General features: G+C 41.0%; 4 protein-coding genes across 4 annotated transcripts; all 4 read right to left on the reverse strand.

Annotated features, from left to right (window-relative positions):
- Positions 1-462: 462 nt before the first annotated feature.
- On the reverse strand, positions 463-1,398 carry LOC118090820 (olfactory receptor 5V1-like). Its single transcript, XM_035127104.2, has one exon. It carries the CDS (start codon positions 1,396-1,398, stop codon positions 463-465), a length of 936 nt encoding a protein of 311 aa, XP_034982995.2.
- A 5,912-nt stretch (positions 1,399-7,310) lies between these two features.
- On the reverse strand, positions 7,311-8,246 carry LOC118081391 (olfactory receptor 5V1-like). Its single transcript, XM_060280210.1, has one exon. It carries the CDS (start codon positions 8,244-8,246, stop codon positions 7,311-7,313), a length of 936 nt encoding a protein of 311 aa, XP_060136193.1.
- A 4,211-nt stretch (positions 8,247-12,457) lies between these two features.
- LOC118090871 (olfactory receptor 5V1-like) lies at positions 12,458-13,393 on the reverse strand. The gene has a single exon (XM_035127230.2). The coding sequence runs from the start codon at positions 13,391-13,393 to the stop codon at positions 12,458-12,460; it is 936 nt and encodes a 311-aa protein (XP_034983121.2).
- Positions 13,394-17,925: 4,532 nt separating this feature from the next.
- On the reverse strand, positions 17,926-18,852 carry LOC132592806 (olfactory receptor 5V1-like). The gene has a single exon (XM_060280266.1). It carries the CDS (start codon positions 18,850-18,852, stop codon positions 17,926-17,928), a length of 927 nt encoding a protein of 308 aa, XP_060136249.1.
- Between the last annotated feature and the right edge of the window lie 1,985 nt (positions 18,853-20,837).

The raw sequence follows: 20,837 nt of genomic DNA on the forward strand, positions 1-20,837 counted from the left end.
AGGTGTGGGGGAAAGAGCTGCAAACTCTTCCCGCCGCAGCGGCTGCTAACGCAGGTGGGTGGGGAAGGAGGGCGGCGGCGGCAGGCATGTGAGGCTCAACACGGTGGGACCCGGCCGGGGTGCCTCGGCGAGAGCCAGTTACCATGAGAGTGTCCTGGGCGTGCGAGCAAGTGTCTCTGCGTCCAATCCCTGTGTCCGTGGGGCACATGCGTAGTAGCGCAGACACAGGGACACAGGGAGTGGACGCAGAGACACTTGCATATTATTATATAGGATTAAAACAACAGTTTCAATGCCCAGGATCTTCTCTCTTAAAATATGTACTGTAGAAACTAAGGAAAATATCAAGACCTCATTTGCTTTCCCTCTCAAAGGATCAATCACGTATTTGTCAACAATGTGCTCAGAAGTCCAACATATTCTGAGAGTACTAAAGGACAGGAAAGACAGAACCTAACCATTTCATGAAAATATTTTAAGGTTGGGGGCTTTGACCAAGGCCCTCATAACATCCTTATTCCTCAGGCTGTAGATCATAGGGTTTAGCATAGGAGTAACAATCCCATACAACATGGAAACAATTCTGTCCCGTTTGGGCGAATAGCTGGAGGTGGGGCGAATATAGGTGGCAATGGTGGTCCCATAAAACAGGAAAACAACAGTCAAGTGGGAACCACAGGTGGAAAAGGCTTTATGTCTTCCCTCAGCAGACTGCATGCGCAGGATAGTAGAGATGATATAGACGTATGAGATCAGAGTGACCAGGAAAGCACCACCTCCTAAAGTACCACCCACAAGGAGAGCAGCCTGTTCTGGGAGGTAGGTAGAGGAGCAAGAGGCAGCCACTAATGGTGGGATATCACAGTAATATTGGTTAATTTTATTGGGCCCACAGAAGGATAATGAAGAGGTCAATGAAGTATGAATCATGGAACTGATGAAGCCGGTTAGCCAGGTCCCAGCAGCCAGCTGAACACACCGTCGTTTCGTCATGATGTTTGTGTAGTGCAAGGGACTGCAGATAGCCACGTAGCGGTCATACGCCATCACTGAGAGCAATAAAACTTCAGTGCCCACAGCATCAATCAGAAAGAAGAGTTGTAATACACAACCAACAAAGGATATTGACTTGTCCTCTGACAAGAAGACCTGGAGCATCTTGGGCACAGTGATAGTTGGGCAAAGGACATCCAGGAAAGACAGGTTGCTGATGAAGAAGTACATGGGAGTCTGGAGGTGAACATCTGTTGCTATTGCTGTGAGAATTGCCCCATTCCCTGCCAGAGTGATCAAGTAAATCAGCAGAATTGCTACAAAGAGGAAGATTCGCACTTCTGGGAGATCAGACAGCTCAGTGAAGTAAAAATCTCTTGTTTTTGTGATATTCGCTTTCTCCATTGCCACTCCAATTGCATATCTAAAGTACGGAGAAAACAAAGCAGATTTTTTAAAAGAGCAAGAGCAGGGATCATTCCGTTTGTAACCCAAGGCTAGTTCTGTTCTTAATAAGACAGCCAGTCAAGAAGCAGGGTGCCAACTCTAGGGCAGCGTTTCTGAACTGCTGTTCCGCGGCACACTAGTGTGCCGCGAGACGCTGGCTGGTGTGCCGCGACGTGCGGCGACGAGAAGGGCGATTTGCATTGTACACTAACCCGCCGGAAAGCAATATTTCTCCTCCTCTTTCCCAAAGCTCAGTGCAAACGAGCCTGGCGGCCGCCAATTCTCTACACTGACCCGCCGGAAAGCAATATTTGGCAAGTGTTTCTTACAGTTATAATTATAATATAGGGCGGCACAGAGTTAAATTTTTTAACTTTTTTAATGGTGGTGTGCCTCGTGATTTTTTTCACGGAACAAGTGTGCCGTGGCCCAAAAAAGGTTGAGAAACACTGCTCTAGGGGATTGTAAGCACCTCAGTCCCCTTGGTATAAGTTTGACCTGCAACACAATGTTGCAATGTCCACCCACTGGGTTTTATTCACTCCTTTCCACAGTGAGACAGCATTTCATAGACAATGGGCATGCTGGGTTTGACAGTTTCCCTCCACCTAAAACTCCCCCGCCCCCTTAAAGATATCGTCCACTTCTGCAAATGTCAGAGTTTCCTACATCAGATGATACCATTTCCTGGTGTGGATGGTACCTTCTTGACTACATAAAGACAGCATGAATGTGCTATTAAAATATATTAATCCAGTCAATGTCCATTTTTTACGATTGTGAAACTTTATCAAAGCAGGTACAAATTATTCCAGCTTTTTCATCAGCTATTTTCAACTGACAAAATAAGATTTCTCAAAATATGTTTCATTTACAAAATCATTAATTTTTTCATTAAAATACATGATGAAAGAAATATCAGATTCTTGTTTTTAAAAATCCCAAGATCAATGAAACAGGTATAGTGCCATCTAACCACACTACCCTCCAAAATTACACTTTCTCTCAATACCAGACATACAATAATTGTTATAAAGCAGGAACTAAACCTACCTTGTACATTTCCACAACTGAATTTTAAATCAATGGAATGGGTCTTAATGCAGATTTTAAAACTAAATGGATTTAAAAACGAAGTCATTACAACAATGTATACAGTGTTGTGAAGATGCTATGGTTTTTCTACTGCAAAACCTAATGCTACAGTATAAAGTCCCTTTTTACTGATAAGGGATTTAAGATTGTGACATGAAAATTTGGCTATGACACACTGATATCATGAGTTCTGATCTCTGATCTTCAGCTCATTGAATGAATACATTATGCCTATCACTAAAAACTAGCACTGCCTACATAAAATGTTTGACTGCCTAAGCCTGCCAGTACAATAAAGCATCGACTTGCCTTCCTTGCTTTCCTTGCAGACTTGAGCACCACAGTAAGAGAGGGCAATGTGAAGAATTTATGTCTCATCAGGAAAAATGATGTTGTGCCTCTTCTCAAGCAAAATTCAGTAAACAATGCCTCTGACGTGAGTCAAAAGGGCAAAGTATTGTTTTTCCTTTGGCATGGTGGTTGGGGGAATGGTGTCTGTATTGGGACAAAGGTCTCTGAGGAATCCTGCAGTCCCTCAGTTGAAGTCTCAGTTGTGTACAAGTTCATTTGGCCAAAAGGTATTTTGAATGCAATTGCCCTGATCCATAGAAGACGTATTGTGCCCAAGTTCTGCTGAACTCAAGGGAACTTCCATTAACCTTGAAATCCCATTGCTTTCAATGGGACTTGCACAGCTACTATTCTCAGGAGGAAAATGTCTATTCAAAGCAATATGCTTTTGTCATGATGTTTGTGTAGCATGATAGACTGCAGATAGCAACAGAGCGGTCATATGCCACTGCTAGCAATTAAATATGAGTGCCCATCACCACATCAATCAGAAATAAGAGTTGTAGCATGCAACCAACAAATGATATTGCCTTGTCCTCTGACAAGAAGACCTGGAGCATCTTTGGCACAGTGACAATTGAGCAAAGGACATCTAAAAAAGATAAAGTACTGGGGAAGAGATACATGGGGGTCTGGAGATGAACTTCTGTCCCTATGGCCAAGAGAATTGGCCCGTTCCCTACCAGAGTAATCAAGTAGGTCAGGAGAATTGCCACAAAGAGGGACATTTGCACTTCCAGAAGATTAGACAGCTTGGTGAGGTAAAAATCTTTTGTTTCTGTGATATGGTCTTTCTCCATCTTCCCGCCAATCAGGTTAACTGGATAATCCAAAAGACAGTGGAAACAGAGTAAATTTGTTTAAAGCTTAACTACTTAACAATATATAATTGATTACCTATCTGACTTTTATTTACATTGAACTTGATTCCTTTTGTGTCTCCACACATCCCTCATCCACCTATGGCTACCAGCTTGGCCAGAGGGGACTGCCAACTGAGTGGGAGTTCATATGTACTTCTCAGTGTGCAATAATCTAGACTTAATATACCAAAGCTTCACTATGAGCCACTGAGAAAAGGAAATGCCATCTTATCAACAATCTAACCAATAATCAATTATGAAATTTGAAATACAAAATGTAGGTCGTATTATGCATCAAGCAAAATCCTGACCTTTGACTGATTAACAGTATATAATAATAAAATTTATTATTTATACCCCCCCCCAAAAAAAAAATCTGGCTTGGATTCCCCAGCCACTCTGTGGAGCTTCCAACAAAATGTTAAAATACAATAATCTGTTAAACATTAAAAGCTTCCCTAAACAGGGCTGCCTTCAGATGTCTTCTAAAAGTCTGGTAGTTGACATGTGTCCTTCCTAACTCTGTGCAACATTACCAACTACAGTAAATGAAATATTTAAAAATGAAAAAGGTAGGATTTGCTTATGAAATCTCAAATTTTCAGTCAGAAATTATAGAAAGTGGTACTAAAATATCTTCAAAGATGTACAATTCGTGTTTGGAATGGGAAATCAAAGATGAAGAGGTCAAGGATGTCATGACAAAGTGGGCAAAAATGTGGGATACAATACTCAGGTGACAGATTGGGAAAAATTCTGGGAGAAGGACTTAAAATTCATGGCCTGTGCTTCATTTAAAGGTTAAAAAAAAGAGGGGGGGATGCTGTTTGGATAATCCTAGCTCAGTACAGTCCCAGCTAAAGAAGACTGGTAAATTAAGTTAATGGAATAGGCTGAAATGATTTAAATAATTGGGAAATCTAGAAATTAAGATGTTAACAATATAAAGAAGAATGGGAAATATTTATTGTATACACACAAAAGCAATGCACATAAGTAAATACATTAGCAGGATTTCGAAAAACACTTGTAACACGTTAGACAATGTATTAAAAATGGAAGAAAACAGAAGTTAAGATTTTTTGGATGTCCATAAATGAAAATAATAGAATGGAACCAGGGGAGGGGACGGAGGGAAGTTGAGGGATTCAAGTAATCCCAAACTAAGGATTTAATATGAATTGTTAAAAAAAACACCAAAAAACATTATTGTGTTTGTGTCTTCTTCTTCCTCCTCCTCCTCCTCTTCTTCTTCTTCTTCTTCTTCTTCTTCTTCTTCTTCTGTTCTTCTGGGTTATTTTCTTTTTCTTTCAATGAAATGTTTTTGTTTTTGGTAAAAAGTTAATAAAAATATTATTACATTTTTTAAAAACCAGTCTGTGTCCTTGGTGGCAAAGATAATTAGTGGGATTCACCTAAGTTGTTGTGTGCATAGAATGAAGTCCACTCAGGCCACATCTCCTTCCACCTTGTGCCCCCAGTAATCCATAAATCTGCTGTAGGAGGTTGGGAGAAAACCCAGAGCAGGATGCAAGAGGAGTGCATGGCAGAAGACAGGGGGGGAAGGTCCTATTGTGCAGGTGGAACTTGTTCCCCTGCTCATGTGCCCCTTAGCACTACACTGAATTCCACCCACTATGTTAGCCTTCCCCGTAGCAAAACATCACAACTTTGGGGGTTTCAGGCCTCAGGTGGAATCCTTTAGTCTATCTTACAAAATTGGGGGGGGTTTGAAGCGTTGACCCACGCCCTGCCTGCGGTGGCGATCCCAGGGTTCCCCATTAAAGGGGTTGTTTTGAGGGGAGGCATTGGCTATACGCCGTTAGGTTGTCATTGCTCTCCCCTGGGACGGTGGCAAAATGGGGGGCAGGCTCTCTGCTTGAACAGACGTTCTCCAGATCCAGCCCAATCCCCACATATTCTGGATAACCCTGATGTTCGCTAGAGCCCCGGCCGGGGACTGGGAGGGATAAATGCCCAATGCCTAAGCCAAGGTCTCCCTACCATAGCTGTCAACCCTCCCTTGTTACTCCAAGCCACAGGTGTCAGCCATCCCTTTTTTTGCTGGAATTTCCCTAATTCCAGTGCCGTTTCCCGCTGCTATCCTGGATTGTTAGATTGTTAGATATACCGTAGACTGTCCCCAGGACAAGTGAGGCTGCTGATCCCTTATTTTCAAATCCGAAAGTTGACAGCTATGCTCCCTACATCTGATGTTTTAATAAAGTTGGGGCCAAATTTTAATCCCCCGTTCAACCCCACAATTTTAACACGTTGTATTGAGTCATTATTCCACATGGGTGTCACCCAGAGTCGGGGGATCTCCGCCTGTGTGCAAGGAAGGAAGGAAGGAACATTGTAGTGACTTTTAGCTCAGAAGTACAACATATTTGAAGGACAGTATTCAAGGACAGGGAGGAATGAACCCAGTAACTTCATGAAAATCTTTTCAAACCAAATGCTTTGACCAAGGCCCTCTTAACATCCTTATTCCTCAGACTGTAGATCATAGGGTTTAGCATAGGAGTAACTATCCCATACAACATGGAAACAATTCTGTCCTGTTTGGGTGAATAGCTGGAGGTGGGGCGAACATAGGTGGCAATGGTGGTCCCATAAAACAGGAAAACAACAGTCAGGTGGGAACCATATGAAATTAGTATTGTTTAAACGGTTGAACCAAAAAGGTTATTTCCTATTAACATCAACTCCAATTTGGACCAGATTATAGAACAGTATATCCAGAGATATTGCCCAAAACATCCAAGGTTTGCAGTAATATTAGAACAGAACTGTGAGGTTTCATTACGAACAGAATAATGTCATCTGCAAACATCATCAATTTGCATTAAGAAGATTGAGTTGTTTAGGTATACTTATAAAAGTATAGGATACACGACACTTTCAGGAGAAACATGAGCAAGAGAGTTGCTGAGTCAAGGAGCATACAATCTAGATGCAGAAGGGTTACAGCATAGGGACTACAGTAGCAGGGGGGATTACATACAGTGAGAGTAAAAGATAAACAAAGGAAGAATTGGAGCAAATGTCTTTTATAAAATGTTTACACTGCATTCAGGTGGACTTACTCTCAGGTACCACGTGAAGACAAGTTGAAGCTCCTGATTCCAGAATTCCTTGATGCAAGGAGTTCGAACCATTGGTACTCACAAATAGTGAGGCCTGTTGTTGCTGCTGTTGTTACTCCAGGTGTAAGACTGTGAACTAGTGTGAACCCACAAATGTACAACTAACCCCATGGAATCTTCAATGAAAACTAATTTGAACACCAAAAACAGTCATGGCTTTAGACTTATATTCTTTATGAAAACAACAGTTTCGATGCCCAACAGTTTCAATTCGCACCCTTTTAAAGGCTGTGGCATCTTCTCCCTTAAAACATGTGCTGTGGAAACTAAGGAAAATCTGGACCAGGCCTGATATCAAGACTTAATTTGCTTTCACTCTCAAAGGATCAATCAAGTATTAGTCAAGAATGTGCTCAGAAGTCCAACATATTCTGAGAGTATTGAAGGACAAGAAACACAGAACTTAACCATTTCATGAAAATATTTTAAGGCTGAGGGCTTTGACCAAGGCCCTCTTAACATCTTTGTTCCTCAGGCTGTAGATCATAGGGTTTAGCATAGGAGTAAAAATCCCATACAACATGGAAACAATTCTGTCCCATTTGGGTGAATAGCTGGAGGTGGGGCGAACATAGGTGGCAATGGTGGTCCCATAAAACAGGAAAACAACAGTCAGGTGGGAACCACAGGTGGAAAAGGCTTTGTGTCTTCCCTCAGCAGACTGCATGCGCAGGACAGTAGAGATTATATAGACGTATGAGATCAGAGTGACCAGGAAAGCACCACCTCCTAAAATGCCACCCACAAGGAGAGCAGCCAGTTCCGGGAGGTAGGTAGAGGAGCAAGAGGCAGCCATTAGTGGTGGGATATCACAGTAATATTGGTTAATTTTATAGGGCTCACAGAAGGATAATGAAGAGGTCAATGAAGTATGAATCATGGAACTGATGAAGCCGGTTAGCCAGGTCCCAGCAGCCAGCTGAACACACCGCCGTTTCGTCATGATGTTTGTGTAGTGCAAGGGACTGCAGATAGCCACGTAGCGGTCATACGCCATCACTGAGAGCAATAAAATTTCAGTGCCCACAGCATCAATCAGAAAGAAGAGCTGTAATACACAACCAACAAATGATATTGACTTGTCCTCTGACAAGAAGACCTGGAGCATCTTGGGCACAGTGATAGTTGGGCAAAGGACATCCAGGAAAGACAGGTTGCTGATGAAGAAGTACATGGGAGTCTGGAGGTGAACATCTGTTGCTATTGCTGTGAGAATTGCCCCATTCCCTGCCAGAGTGATCAAGTAAATCAGCAGAATTGCTACAAAGAGGAAGATTCGCACTTCTGGGAGATCAGACAGCTCAGTGAAGTAAAAATCTCTTGTTTTTGTGATATTGGCTTTCTCCATTGCCACTCAAATTGCATATCTAGAGTACGGAGAAAACAAAGCAGATTTTTCAAAAGAGCAAGAGCAGGGATCATTCTGTTTGTAACCCAAGGCTAGTTCTGTTATTAATAAGACAGCCAGTCAAGAAGCAGGGTGCCGACTCTAGGGGATTGTAAGCGCCTCAGTCCCCTTGGTATCAGTTTGACCTGCAACACAATGTTGCAATGTCCACCCACAGGGTTTTATTCACTCCTTTCCACAGTGAGACAGCATTTCATGGACAATGAGCATGCTGAGTTTGACAGTTTCCCTCCACCGAAAACTCCCCCCCCCTTAAAGATATCGTCCACTTCTGCAAATGTCAGAGTTTTCTACATCAGATGATACCATTTCCTGGTGTTGATGGTACCTTCTTGATTACATAAAGACAGCATGAATTTGCTATTCAAATATATTAATCCAGTCAATGTCCATTTTTTTCGATTGTGAAACTTTATCAAAGCAGATACAAATTATTCCAGCTTTTTCATCAGCTATTTTCAACTGATAAAATAAAATTTCTCAAAATATGTTTCATTTACAAAATCATTAATTTTTTCATTAAAATACATGATGAAAGAAGAAAATATCGGATTCTTGTTTTTAAAAATCCCAAGATAAATGAAACAGGAATAGTGTCATCTAACAACACTACCCTCCAAAATTACACTTTCTCTTAATACCAGACCTTTTGGGGGGCGGGTAAATGAATTATCTGCGAAATCTGCCACTGTTTGATAAAAATAAATGAGTTGGAAATTTACATAATGATAACAGTGTATTGCAGACATACAATAATTGTTATAAAGCAGTAACTAAACCTACCTTATACATTTACACAATTGAATTTTAAATCAATGGAATGGAATTAAAATCTTAATACAGATTTAAAAATTAAATGGATTTAAAAATTAAGTCATCACAACAAAACCGAAAGCTACAGTATAAAGTCCCTTTTTACTGATAAGGGATTTAAGATTGTGACATGAAAATTTACCCCTCACCCTCTGATACCATGAGTTCTGATTTCTGATCTTCAGCTCATTGAATGAATACAGTATGCCTATCACTAAAAAATAGCACTGCCTACATAAAATGTTTGACTGCCTAAGCCTGCCAGTACAATAAAGCATCGACTTGCCTTCCTTGCTTTCCTTGCAGACTTGAGCACCACAGTAAGAGAGGGCAATGTGAAGAATTTATGTCTCATCAGGAAAAATGATGTTGTGCCTCTTCTCAAGCAAAATTCAGTAAACAATGCCTCTGACGTGAGTCAAAAGGGCAAAGTATTGTTTTTCCTTTGGCATGGTGGTTGGGGGAATGGTGTCTGTATTGGGACAAAGGTCTCTGAGGAATCCTGCAGTCCCTCAGTTGAAGTCTCAGTTGTGTACAAGTTCATTTGGCCAAAAGGTATTTTGAATGCAATTGCCCTGATCCATAGAAGACGTATTGTGCCCAAGTTCTGCTGAACTCAAGGGAACTTACATTGACCTTGAAATCTCATTGCTTTCAATGAGACTCGTACTGCTACTTTTCTCAGGAGGACAAAGTCTCTTCAAAGCAATATGCTTTTGTCATGATGTTTGTGTAGCGTGATGGACTGCAGATAGCAACAGAGCGGTCATATGCCACTGCTAGCAATTAAATATGAGTGCCCACAACATCAGTCAGAAATAAGAGTTGTAGCATGCAACCAAGAAATGACATTGCCTTGTCCTCTGACCAGAAGACCTGGAGCATCTTTGGTACAGTGACAGTTGAGCAAAGGACATCTAAAAAAGATAAATCACTGAGGAAGAGATACATGGCGGTCTGGAGGTGAACATCTGTCCCTATGGCAAAGAGAATTGCCCCGTTCCCTACCAGAGTAATCAAGTAGGTCAGCAGAATTGCCAAGAGGGAGATTTGCACTTCCAGAAGATTAGACAGCTTGGTGAAGTAAAAAATTTTTGTTTTTATGTATCGTCTTTCTCCATCTTCCTGGCAATCAGGTCAACTGGATTATCCAAAATAGAGTGGAAACAGATAAAATTTGTTTACAGCTTAACTAAAGGTAAAGGGACCCCTGACCATTAGGTCCAGTCATGACCGACTCTGGGGTTGCGGCGCTCATCTCGCATTATTCGCCAAGGGAGCCGGCATACAGCTTCCAGGTCATGTGGCCAGCATGACTAAGCCGCGTCTGGCGAACCAGAGCAGCTCACAGAAACGCCGTTTACCTTCCCGCTTGGAGCGGTACCTATTTATCTACTTGCACTTTGAGGTGCTTTCGAACTGCTAGGTTGGCAGGAGCAGGGACCAAGCAACAGGAGCTCACCCCGTCATAGGGATTCGAACTGCTGATTGGCAAGCCCTAGGCTCTGTGGTTTAACCCAAAGCGCCACCCACATCCCGCTTAACTACTTAACTACTTAACAATATATAATTGATTACCTATCTGACTTTTATTAACATTGAGCTTGATTCATTTTCGTCTCCACACATCCCTCATCCACCCATGGCTACCAGCTTGGCCAGCGGGGACTGGCAACTGAGTGGGAGTTCATATGAACTTCTCAGTGTGCAGTAATCTAGAATTAATATACCAAAGCTCCGCCGTGAGCCACTGGGAAAAGGAAATGCCATCTTATCAACAATCTAATCAATAATCAATTTTGAAATTCGAAATACAAAATTTAGGTCATATTAGGCATCAAGCAAAAACCTGACCTTTGACTGATTAACAGTTTTATTCCTTCCTAACTCTCTGTGCAAAATTACCAACTAAATGAAATATTTAAAAATGAAAAAAGGAAGGATTTGCTTATGAAATCTCAAATTTTCAGTGAAAAATAATAGAAATTGGTACTAAAATATCTTCAAAGATCTACAATTCATGCTTGGAATGTGAAATTAAAGATGAAGAGGTCAAGGTTGTCATGACAAAGTGGGCAAAAGATGTGGGATACAATGCTCACGTGACAGATTGCTAAAAATTCTGGAAGGACTTGAAATTCATGGCCTGTACTTCATTTAAGTGTTGCAAATGTTTTGTTTGTTTTTTAAAGGAAAATGCCGTTTGGATAATCTTAGCTCAGTACCGTCCCAGCTAAAGAAGACTGGTAAATTAATGGAATAGGCTGAAATGGTTTAAATAATTGGGAAATCTAGAAATTAAGATGATAACAATATAAAGAAGAATGGGAAATGTTTATTGTATACACACAAAAGCAATGCACATAAGAAAATACATTAGCAGGATTTCAAAAACACTTGTAACACGTTAGACAATGTATTAAAAATGGAAGAAAATAGAAGTTAAGATTTTTTGGATGTCCATAAATGAAAATAATAAAATGGAACCAGGGGAGGGGAAGGAGGGAAGTTGAGGGATTCAAGTAATCCCAAACTAAGGATTTAATATGAATTGTTTAAAAAAAACCAAAAACATAATTCTGTGTGTGTCTTCTTCTTCTTCTTCTTCTTCTTCTTCTTCTTCTTCTTCTTCTTCTTCTGTTCTTCTGGATTGGCCATACGCCGTTATGTTGTCATTGCTCTCCCCTGGAACGGTGGCAAAATGGGGGGGCGGGCTCTCTGCTTGAACAGACTTTCTCCAGAGCCAGCCCAATCCCCACATATTCTGGATAACCCTGATGTTTGCTAGAGCCCCGGCCGGGGACTGGGAGGGATAAATGCCCAATGCCTAAGCCAAGGTCTCCCTACCATAGCTGTCAACCCTCCCTTGTTACTCCAAGCCACAGGTGTCAGCCATCCCTTTTTTTGCTGGAATTTCCCTAATTCCAGTGCCGTTTCCCGCTGCTATCCTGGATTGTTAGATTGTTAGATGTACCGTAGACTGTCCCCAGGACAAGTGAGGCTGCTGATCCCTTATTTTCAAATCCGAAAGTTGACAGCGATGCTCCCTACATCTGACGTTTTAATAAAGTTGTGGCCAAATTTTAATCCCACGTTCAACCCCACAATTTTAACACGTTGTCTTGAGTCATTATTCCACATGGATGTCACCCAGGGTTGGGGGGTCTCTGCCTGTGCAGAAGGAAGGAAGGAAGGAAGGAAGGAAGGAAGGAAGGAAGGAAGGAAGGAAGGAAGGAAGGAAGGAAAGAAGGAAGGAATATTGTAGTGACTTTTGGCTGAGAAGTACAACATATTTGAAGGACAGTATTCAAGGACAGGGAAGAATGAACCCAGTAACTTCATGAAAATATTTTCAAGCAAAATGCTTTGACCAAGGCCCTCTTAACATCCTTATTCCTCAGACTATAGATCATAGGGTTTAGCATAGGAGTAACAATCCCATACAACATGGAAACAATTCTGTCCTGTTTGGGTGAATAGCTGGAGGTGGGACGAACATAGGTGGCAATAGTGGTCCCATAAAACAAGAAAACTACAGTCAGGTGGGAACCACAGGTAGAAAAGGCTTTCCGCCTTCCCTCAGCAGAGCGCATGCGTAGGATAGCAGAGATGATATAGACGTAAGAGATCAGAGTGACCAGGAAAGCACCACCTCCTAAAATGCCAGCCACAAGCAGGAGAACCAGTTCTGGGAGATAAGTAGAGGAGCAAGAGGCAGCCATTAGTGGTGGGAGATCACAGTAATACTGGTGAATTTTATTTGGCCCACAGAAGGATAATGAAGAGGTCAATGAAGTATGAATCATGGAACTGATGAAGCCGGTTAGCCAGGTCCCAGCAGCCAGCTGAACACACCGCCGTTTCGTCATGATGTTTGTGTAGTGCAAGGGACTGCAGATAGCCACGTAGCGGTCATACGCCATCACTGAGAGCAATAAAATTTCAGTGCCCACAGCATCAATCAGAAAGAAGAGTTGTAATACACAACCAACAAAGGATATTGACTTGTCCTCTGACAAGAAGACCTGGAGCATCTTGGGCACAGTGGTAGTTGGGCAAAGGACATCCAGGAAAGACAGGTTGCTGATGAAGAAGTACATGGGGGTCTGGAGGTGAACATCTGTTGCTATTGCTGTGAGAATTGCCCCATTCCCTGCCAGAGTGATCAAGTAAATCAGCAGAATTGCTACAAAGAGGAAGATTCGCACTTCTGGGAGATCAGACAGCTCAGTGAAGTAAAAATCTCTTGTTTTTGTGATATTGGCTTTCTCCATTGCCACTCAAATTGCATATCTAAAGTACGGAGAAAACAAAGCAGATTTATTAAAAGAGCAAGAGCAGGGATCATTCTGTTTGTAACCCAAGGCTAGTTCTGTTATTAATAAGACAGCCAGTCAAGAAGCAGGGTGCCGATTCTAGGGGATTGTAAGCGCCTCAGTCCCCTTGGCAGTGGTCATCAACCCCCGGGCCATGGACCGGTACCGGTCCGTGGATCAATTGGTACCGGGCCGCCCAAGGAACATTAAATACAATTAAATTAAAATTATTAAATCAAAACAATCTAAATAAAATATAAACAATCAACGTCCCCCCCCCTCAGCGGGCCGCAGTAAAATTACCAAACGTTGACTGGTCCACGGCGAAAAAAAGGTTGGGGAGCACTGCCCTTGGTATCAGTTTGACCTTCAACACAATGTTGCAATGTCCACCCACAGAGTTTTATTCACTCCTTTCCACAGTGAGACAGCATTTCATGGACAAGGGGCATGCTGAGTTTGACAGTTTCCCTCCACCGAAAACTCCCCCCCCCCCCCTTTAAAGATATCGTCCACTTCTGCAAATGTCAGGGTTCCCTACATCAGATGATACCATTTCCTGGTGTGGATAGTATCTTTTTGACTACATCAAGATAGCTATTCAAATATATTAATCCAGTCAATGTCCATTTTTTACGATTGTGAAACTTTATAAAAGCAAATACACATTATTCCAGCTTTTTCATCCGCTATTTTCAACTGACAAAATAAGATTTCTCAAAATATGTTTCATTTACAAAATCATTAATTTTTTCATTAAAATACATGATGAAAACAATATCAGATTCTTGTTTTTAAAAATCCCAAGATCAATGAAACAGGTATAGTGCCATCTAACAACACTACCCTCCAAAATTACACTTTCTCTTAATAAGACTAATCAGCCAAATCTGCCACTGTTTGATAAAAATAAATGGCTTGAAAATTTACGTAATGATAACAGTTTAATGCAGACATACAATAATTGTTATAACGCAGTAACTAAACCTACCTTGTACATTCCCACAACTGAATTTTAAATCAATGGAATGGGTTTTAATACAGATTTTAAAAATTAAGTCATCACAACAATGTATATTGTGAAGATGCTATTGTTTTTCAACTGCAAAACCTAAAGCTACAGTATAAAGTCCCTTTTTACTGATAAGGGATTTAAGATTGTGACATGGAAATTTGCCCATCACCCACAGATATAATGAGTTCTGATCTCTGATCTTCAGCTCATTGAATGAATACATTAAGCCTATCACTAAAAAATAGCACTGCCTACATAAAATGTTTGACTGCCTAAGCCTGCCAGTACAATAAAGCATCGACTTGCCTTCCTTGCTTTCCTTGCAGATTTGAGCACCACAGTAAGAGAGGGCAATGTGAAGAATTTATGTCTCATCAGAAAAAATGATGTTGTGCCTCTTCTCAAGCAAAATTCAGTAAACAATGCCTCTGACGTGAGTCAAAAGGGCAAAGTATTGTTTTTCCTTTCGCATGGCAGTTGGGGGAATGGTATCGAGACAGTGTCTCTATTGGGACAAAGGTCTCTGAGGAATCCTGCAGTCCCTGAGTTGAAGTCTCAGTAGTGTGGAAATTCATTTGGCCAAAAGGTATTTTGAATGCAATGGCCCTGGCCTGATCCATAGAAGATGTGTTGTGCCCAAGTTCTGGTGAACTCAAGGAAACTTACTTTAACCTTGGAATCCCATTGCTTTCAATGGGACTTGCACAGCTACTTTTCTCAGGAGGACAATGTCTATTCAAAGAAATATGGCATTGTCATGATGTTTGTGTAGCGTGATAGACTGCAGATAGCAACAGAGCGGTCATATGCCACTGCTAGCAATTAAATATGAGTGCCCATCACCACATCAATCAGATATAAGAGCTATAGCATGCAACCAATAAATGATATTGCCTTGTCCTCTGACAAGAAGACCTCGAGCTTCTTTGGCACAGTGAGAGTTGAGCAAAGGACGTCTAAAAAAGATGAATTACTGGGGAAGAGATACATGGGGGTCTAGAGGTGAACTTCTGTCCCTATGGCCAAGAGAATTGCCCCTTCCCTACCAGAGTAATCAAGTAGGTCAGGAGAATTGTCACAAAGAGGGACATTTGCACTTCCAGAAGATTAGACAGCTTGGTGAGGTAAAAAATATTTTGTTTCTGTGATATGGTCTTTCTCCATCTTCCTGCCAATCAGGTCAACTGGATTATCCAAAAGACAGTGGAAACAGAGTAAATTTGTTTAAAGCTTAACTACTTAACAATATATAATTGATTACCTATCTGACTTTTATTTACATTGAGCTTGATTCCTTTTCTGTCTCCACACATCCCTCATCCACCTATGGCTACCAGCTTGGCCAGAGAGGACTGGCAACTGAGTGGGAGTTCATATGTACTTCTCAGTGTGCAATAATCTAGAGTTAATATACTAAAGCTTCACTATGAGCCACTGAGAAAAGGAAATGCCATCTTATCAACAATCTAACCAATAATCAATTATGAAATTTGAAATACAAAATGTAGGTCATATTATGCATCCAGCAAAATCCTGAACTTTGACTGATTAACAGTATATAATAATAAAATTTATTATTTATACCCCCCCACCCAAAAAAAAATCTGGCTTGGTTTCCCCAGCCACTCTGTGCAGCTTCCAACAAAATATTAAAATACAATAATCTGTTAAACATTAAAAGCTTCCCTAAACAGGGCTGCCTTCAGATGTCTTCTAAAAGTCTGGTAGTTGACATGTGTCCTTCCTAACTCTGTGCAACATTACCAAGTACAGTAAATGAAATATTTAAAAATGAAAAAGGTAGGATTTGCTTATGAAATCTCAAATTTTCAGTCAGAAATTATAGAAAGTGGTACTAAAATATCTTCAAAGATGTACAATTCGTGCTTGGAATGGGAAATCAAAGATGAAGAGGTCAAGGATGTCATGACAAAGTGGGCAAAAATGTGAGATACAATACTCAGGTGACAGATTGGGGAAAATTCTGGGAGAAGGACTTAAAATTCATGGCCTGTGCTTCATTTAAACGTAAAAAAAAGAGGGGGGGATGCTGTTTGGATAATCCTAGCTCAGTACAGTCCCAGCTAAAGAAGACTGGTAAATTAAGTTAATGGAATAGGCTGAAATGGTTTAAATAATTGGGAAATCTAGAAATTAAGATGTTAACAATATAAAGAAGAATATTTATTGTATACACACAAAAGCAATGCACATAAGTAAATACATTAGCAGGATTTCGAAAAACACTTGTAACACGTTAGACAATGTATTAAAAATGGAAGAAAACAGAAGTTAAGATTTTTTGGATGTCCATAAATGAAAATAATAGAATGGAACCAGGGGAGGAGACAGAGGGAAGTTGAGGGATTCAAGTAATCCCAAACTAAGGATTTAATATGAATTGTTAAAAAAAAACCAAAAAACATAATTGTGTTTGTGTCTTCTTCTTCTTCTTCTTGTTCTTCTTCTTGTTCTTCTTCTTCTTCTTCTGTTCTTCTGGGTTATTTTCTTTTTCTTTAAATGAAATGTTTTTGGGTTTTGTAAAAAGTTAATTAAAAAATTATCACATTAAAAAAACCAGTCTGTTTCCTTGGTGGCAAAGATAATTGGTGGGATTCACCTAAGTTGTTGTGTGCATAGAATGAAGTCCACTCAGGCCACATCTCCTTCCACCTTGTGCCCCCAGTAATCCATAAATCTGCTGTAGGAGGTTGGGAGAAAACCCAGAGCAGGATGCAAGAGGAGTGCATGGCAGAAGACAGGGGGGAAGGTCCTATTGTGCAGGTGGAACTTGTTCCTCTGCTCATGTGCCCCTTAGTACTACACTGAATTCCACCCACTATGTTTGCCTTCCCCGTAGCAAAACATCACAACTTTGGCAGTTTCAGGCCTCAGGTGGAATCCTTTAGTCTATCTTCTCTAAATTGGGGGGGGGGTTTGAAGCGGTGACCCACGCCCTGCCTGCGGTGTCGATCCCAGGGTTCCCCGCTAAAGGGGTTGTTTTGAGGGGAGGTATTGGCCATACGCCGTTAGCTTGTCATTGCTCTCCCCTGGGACGGTGGCAAAATGGGGGGCGGGCTCTCTGCTTGAACAGACGTTCTCCAGAGCCAGCCCAATCCCCACATATTCTGGATAACCCTGATGTTCCCCAGATCCCTGGCTGGGAACTGGGAGGGATAAACGCCCACAGCCTAAGCCAAGGTCTCCCTACACCTGAAGTTTGAATAAAGTTGTGGCCAAATTTTAATCCCATAACACGTTGTCTTGAGTCATTATTCCACGCGGGTGTCACGCAGGGTCGGGGGATCTCTGCCGGTCTGCGGAAGGAAGGAAGGAAGGAAGGAAGGAAGGAAGGAAGGAAGGAAGGAAGGAAGGAAGGAAGGAATATTGTAGTGACTTTTAGCTCAGAAGTACAACATATTTGAAGGACAGTATTCAAGGACAGGGAGGAATGAAACCAGCAACTTCATGAAAATCATTTCAAGCCAAATGCTTTGACCAAGGCCCTCTTAACATCCTTATTCCTCAGGCTGTAGATCATAGGGTTTAGCATAGGAGTAACAATCCCATACAGCATGGAAACAATTCTGTCCTGTTTGGGCGAATAGCTGGAAGTGGGGCGAACATAGGTGGCAATGGTGGTCCCATAAAACAGGAAAACTACAGTCAGGTGGGAACCACAGGTAGAAAAAGCTTTGCGCCTTCCCTCAGCAGAGCGCATGCGCAGGATAGCAGAGATGATATAGATGTAAGAGATCAGAGTGACCAGGAAAGCACCACCTCCTAAAATGCCAGCCACAAGGAGAGCAACCAGTTCAGGGAGGTAGGTAGAGGAGCAAGAGGCAGCCATTAGTGGTGGGATATCGCAGTAATATTGGTTAATTTTATAGGGCTCACAGAAGGATAATGTAAAGGTCAATGAGGTATGAATCATGGAATTGATGAAGCCGGTTAGCCAGGTCCCAGCAGCCAGCTGAGCACACCGCCTTTTCGTCATGATGTTTGTGTAGTGCAGGGGACTGCAGATTGCCACGTAGCGGTCATACGCCATCACTGAGAGCAAGAAGATTTCGGTGCCCACAGCATCAATCAGAAAGAAGAGCTGTAATACACAACCAACAAATGATATTGTCTTGTCCTCCGACATAAAGATCTGGAGCATCTTTGGCACTGTAACTGTGGGGCAAAGGACATCCAGGAAAGATAGGCTGCTGATGAAGAAGTACATGGGAGTCTGGAGGTGAACATCTGTCGCTATTGCCATGAGGATTGATCCATTCCCTACCAGAGTGATCAAGTAAATCAGCAGAATTGCTACAAAGAGGAATATTCGCACTTCTGGGAGATCAGACAGCTCTATGAAATAAAAATCTCTTGTTTTTGTGATATTGGTTTTCTCCATTGCCACTCAAATTTTCTATCTAAATTACAGAGAAAACAAAGCAGATTTGTTAAGAGAGCAACAGTAGGGATCATTCAGTTTGTAACCGAAGGGTAGTTCTGTTATTAATAAGAGAGCTGATTGGGACGCAGGGTGCCGATGCCCCAACTCTAGGGAAGCATAGGTACCTCAGTCCCCTTGATATCAGTTTTAGGGTGCCAGGCTCCCTCAATGTTCAGCCATTTAATTATCTTTCTTAAAACTGCAAGTTTGACCTGCAACACAATGTTGCAATGTCCACCCACAGAGTTTTATTCACTCCTTTCCACAGTGAGACAGCATTTCATGGACAATGAGCATGCTGAGTTTGACAGTTTCCCTCCACCTTAAACTCCCCCCCCCTTAAAGATATCGTCCACTTCTGCAAATGTCAGCATTTCCTACATCAGATGATACCATTTCCTGGTGTGGTTGGTACCTTCTTGACTACATAAAGACAGCATGAATGTGCTATTAAAATATATTAATCAAGTCAATGTCCATTTGTTGCAAACATTAAACTTTATAAAACCAGATACATATTATTTCAGCTTTTTCATCAGCTATTTTCAACTGACAAAATAAGATTTCTCAAAATATTAGTCTATTTTTCATTTAAAAATTTCATTATTTCTTCATTAAAATACTTGTTTATAGAAGAAGATATCAGATTTTTGTTTAAAAAATTAAGATCAATAAAACAGGTTTAGTGGCATCTAACAACATTACCCTCCAAAATTACACTTTCTCTTAATACCAGACCTCTTACGGGGGTAAGAGAATAATCAGCCAAATCTGCCACTGTTTGATAAAAATAAATGGCTTGAAAATTTACGTAATGATAACAGTTTAATGCAGACATACAATAATTGTTATAAAGCAGTAACTAAACCTACCTTATACATTCCCACAAATGAATTTTGAATCAATGGAATGGGTTTTAATACAGATTTTAAAACGAAATGGATTTAAAAATTAAGTCATCACAACAATGTATATTGTGAAGATGCTATTGTTTTTCAACTGCAAAACCTAAAGCTACAGTATAAAGTCCCTTTTTACTGATAAGGGATTTAAGATTGTGACATGGAAATTTGCCCATCACCCACAGATATAATGAGTTCTGATCTCTGATCTTCAGCTCATTGAATGAATACAATATGCCTATCACTAAAAAGTAGCACTGCCTACATAATATATTTGACTGCCTAAGTCTGCCAGTACAATAAAGCATCGACTTGCCTACCTTGCTTTCCTTGCAAACTTGAGCACCACAGTAAGAGAGGGCAATGTGAAGAATTTATATCTCATCAGGAAAAATGATGTCATGCCTCTTTTGAAGAAAAATTCCATAAACATTGCCTCTGACTTGAGTCAAAGGGGCAAAGTATTGTTTTTCCTTTGGCACGGGTGGTTGGGGGAATGGTATCAAGACAAAGTGTCTCTATTGGGACAAAGGTCTCTGAGGAATCCTGCAGTCTCAGTAGTGTGCAAATTCATTTAGCCAAAAGGTATTTTGAATGCAATGGCCCTGGCCTGATCCGTAGAAGTTGTGCCCAAGTTCTGGTGAACTCAAGGAAACTTACTTTGACCTTGAAATCTCATTGCTTTCAATGGGACTCGCACAGCTACTTTTCTCAGGAGGACAAAGTCTCTTCAAAGCAATATTTGTTTCAATGTATTTTTAATCTTTTGTTGGAAGGCGCCCAGAGTGGGCGGGTAAATAATAATAATAATAATAATTTACTATTATATTATATTATTATTATTATTATTATTATTATTATTATTATTATTTGCTTTTGTCATGATGTTTGTGTAGCGTGATGAAAGCGTGATGGACTGCAGATAGCAACATAGCGGTCATATGCTACTGCTAGCAATTAAATATGAGTGCCCATCACCACATCAATCAGAAATAAGAGTTGTAGCATGCAACCAACAAATGATATTGCCTTGTCCTCTGA

This window comes from Zootoca vivipara, chromosome 1 (assembly GCF_963506605.1).
Source record: "Zootoca vivipara chromosome 1, rZooViv1.1, whole genome shotgun sequence".
NCBI lineage: Eukaryota > Metazoa > Chordata > Lepidosauria > Squamata > Lacertidae > Zootoca > Zootoca vivipara.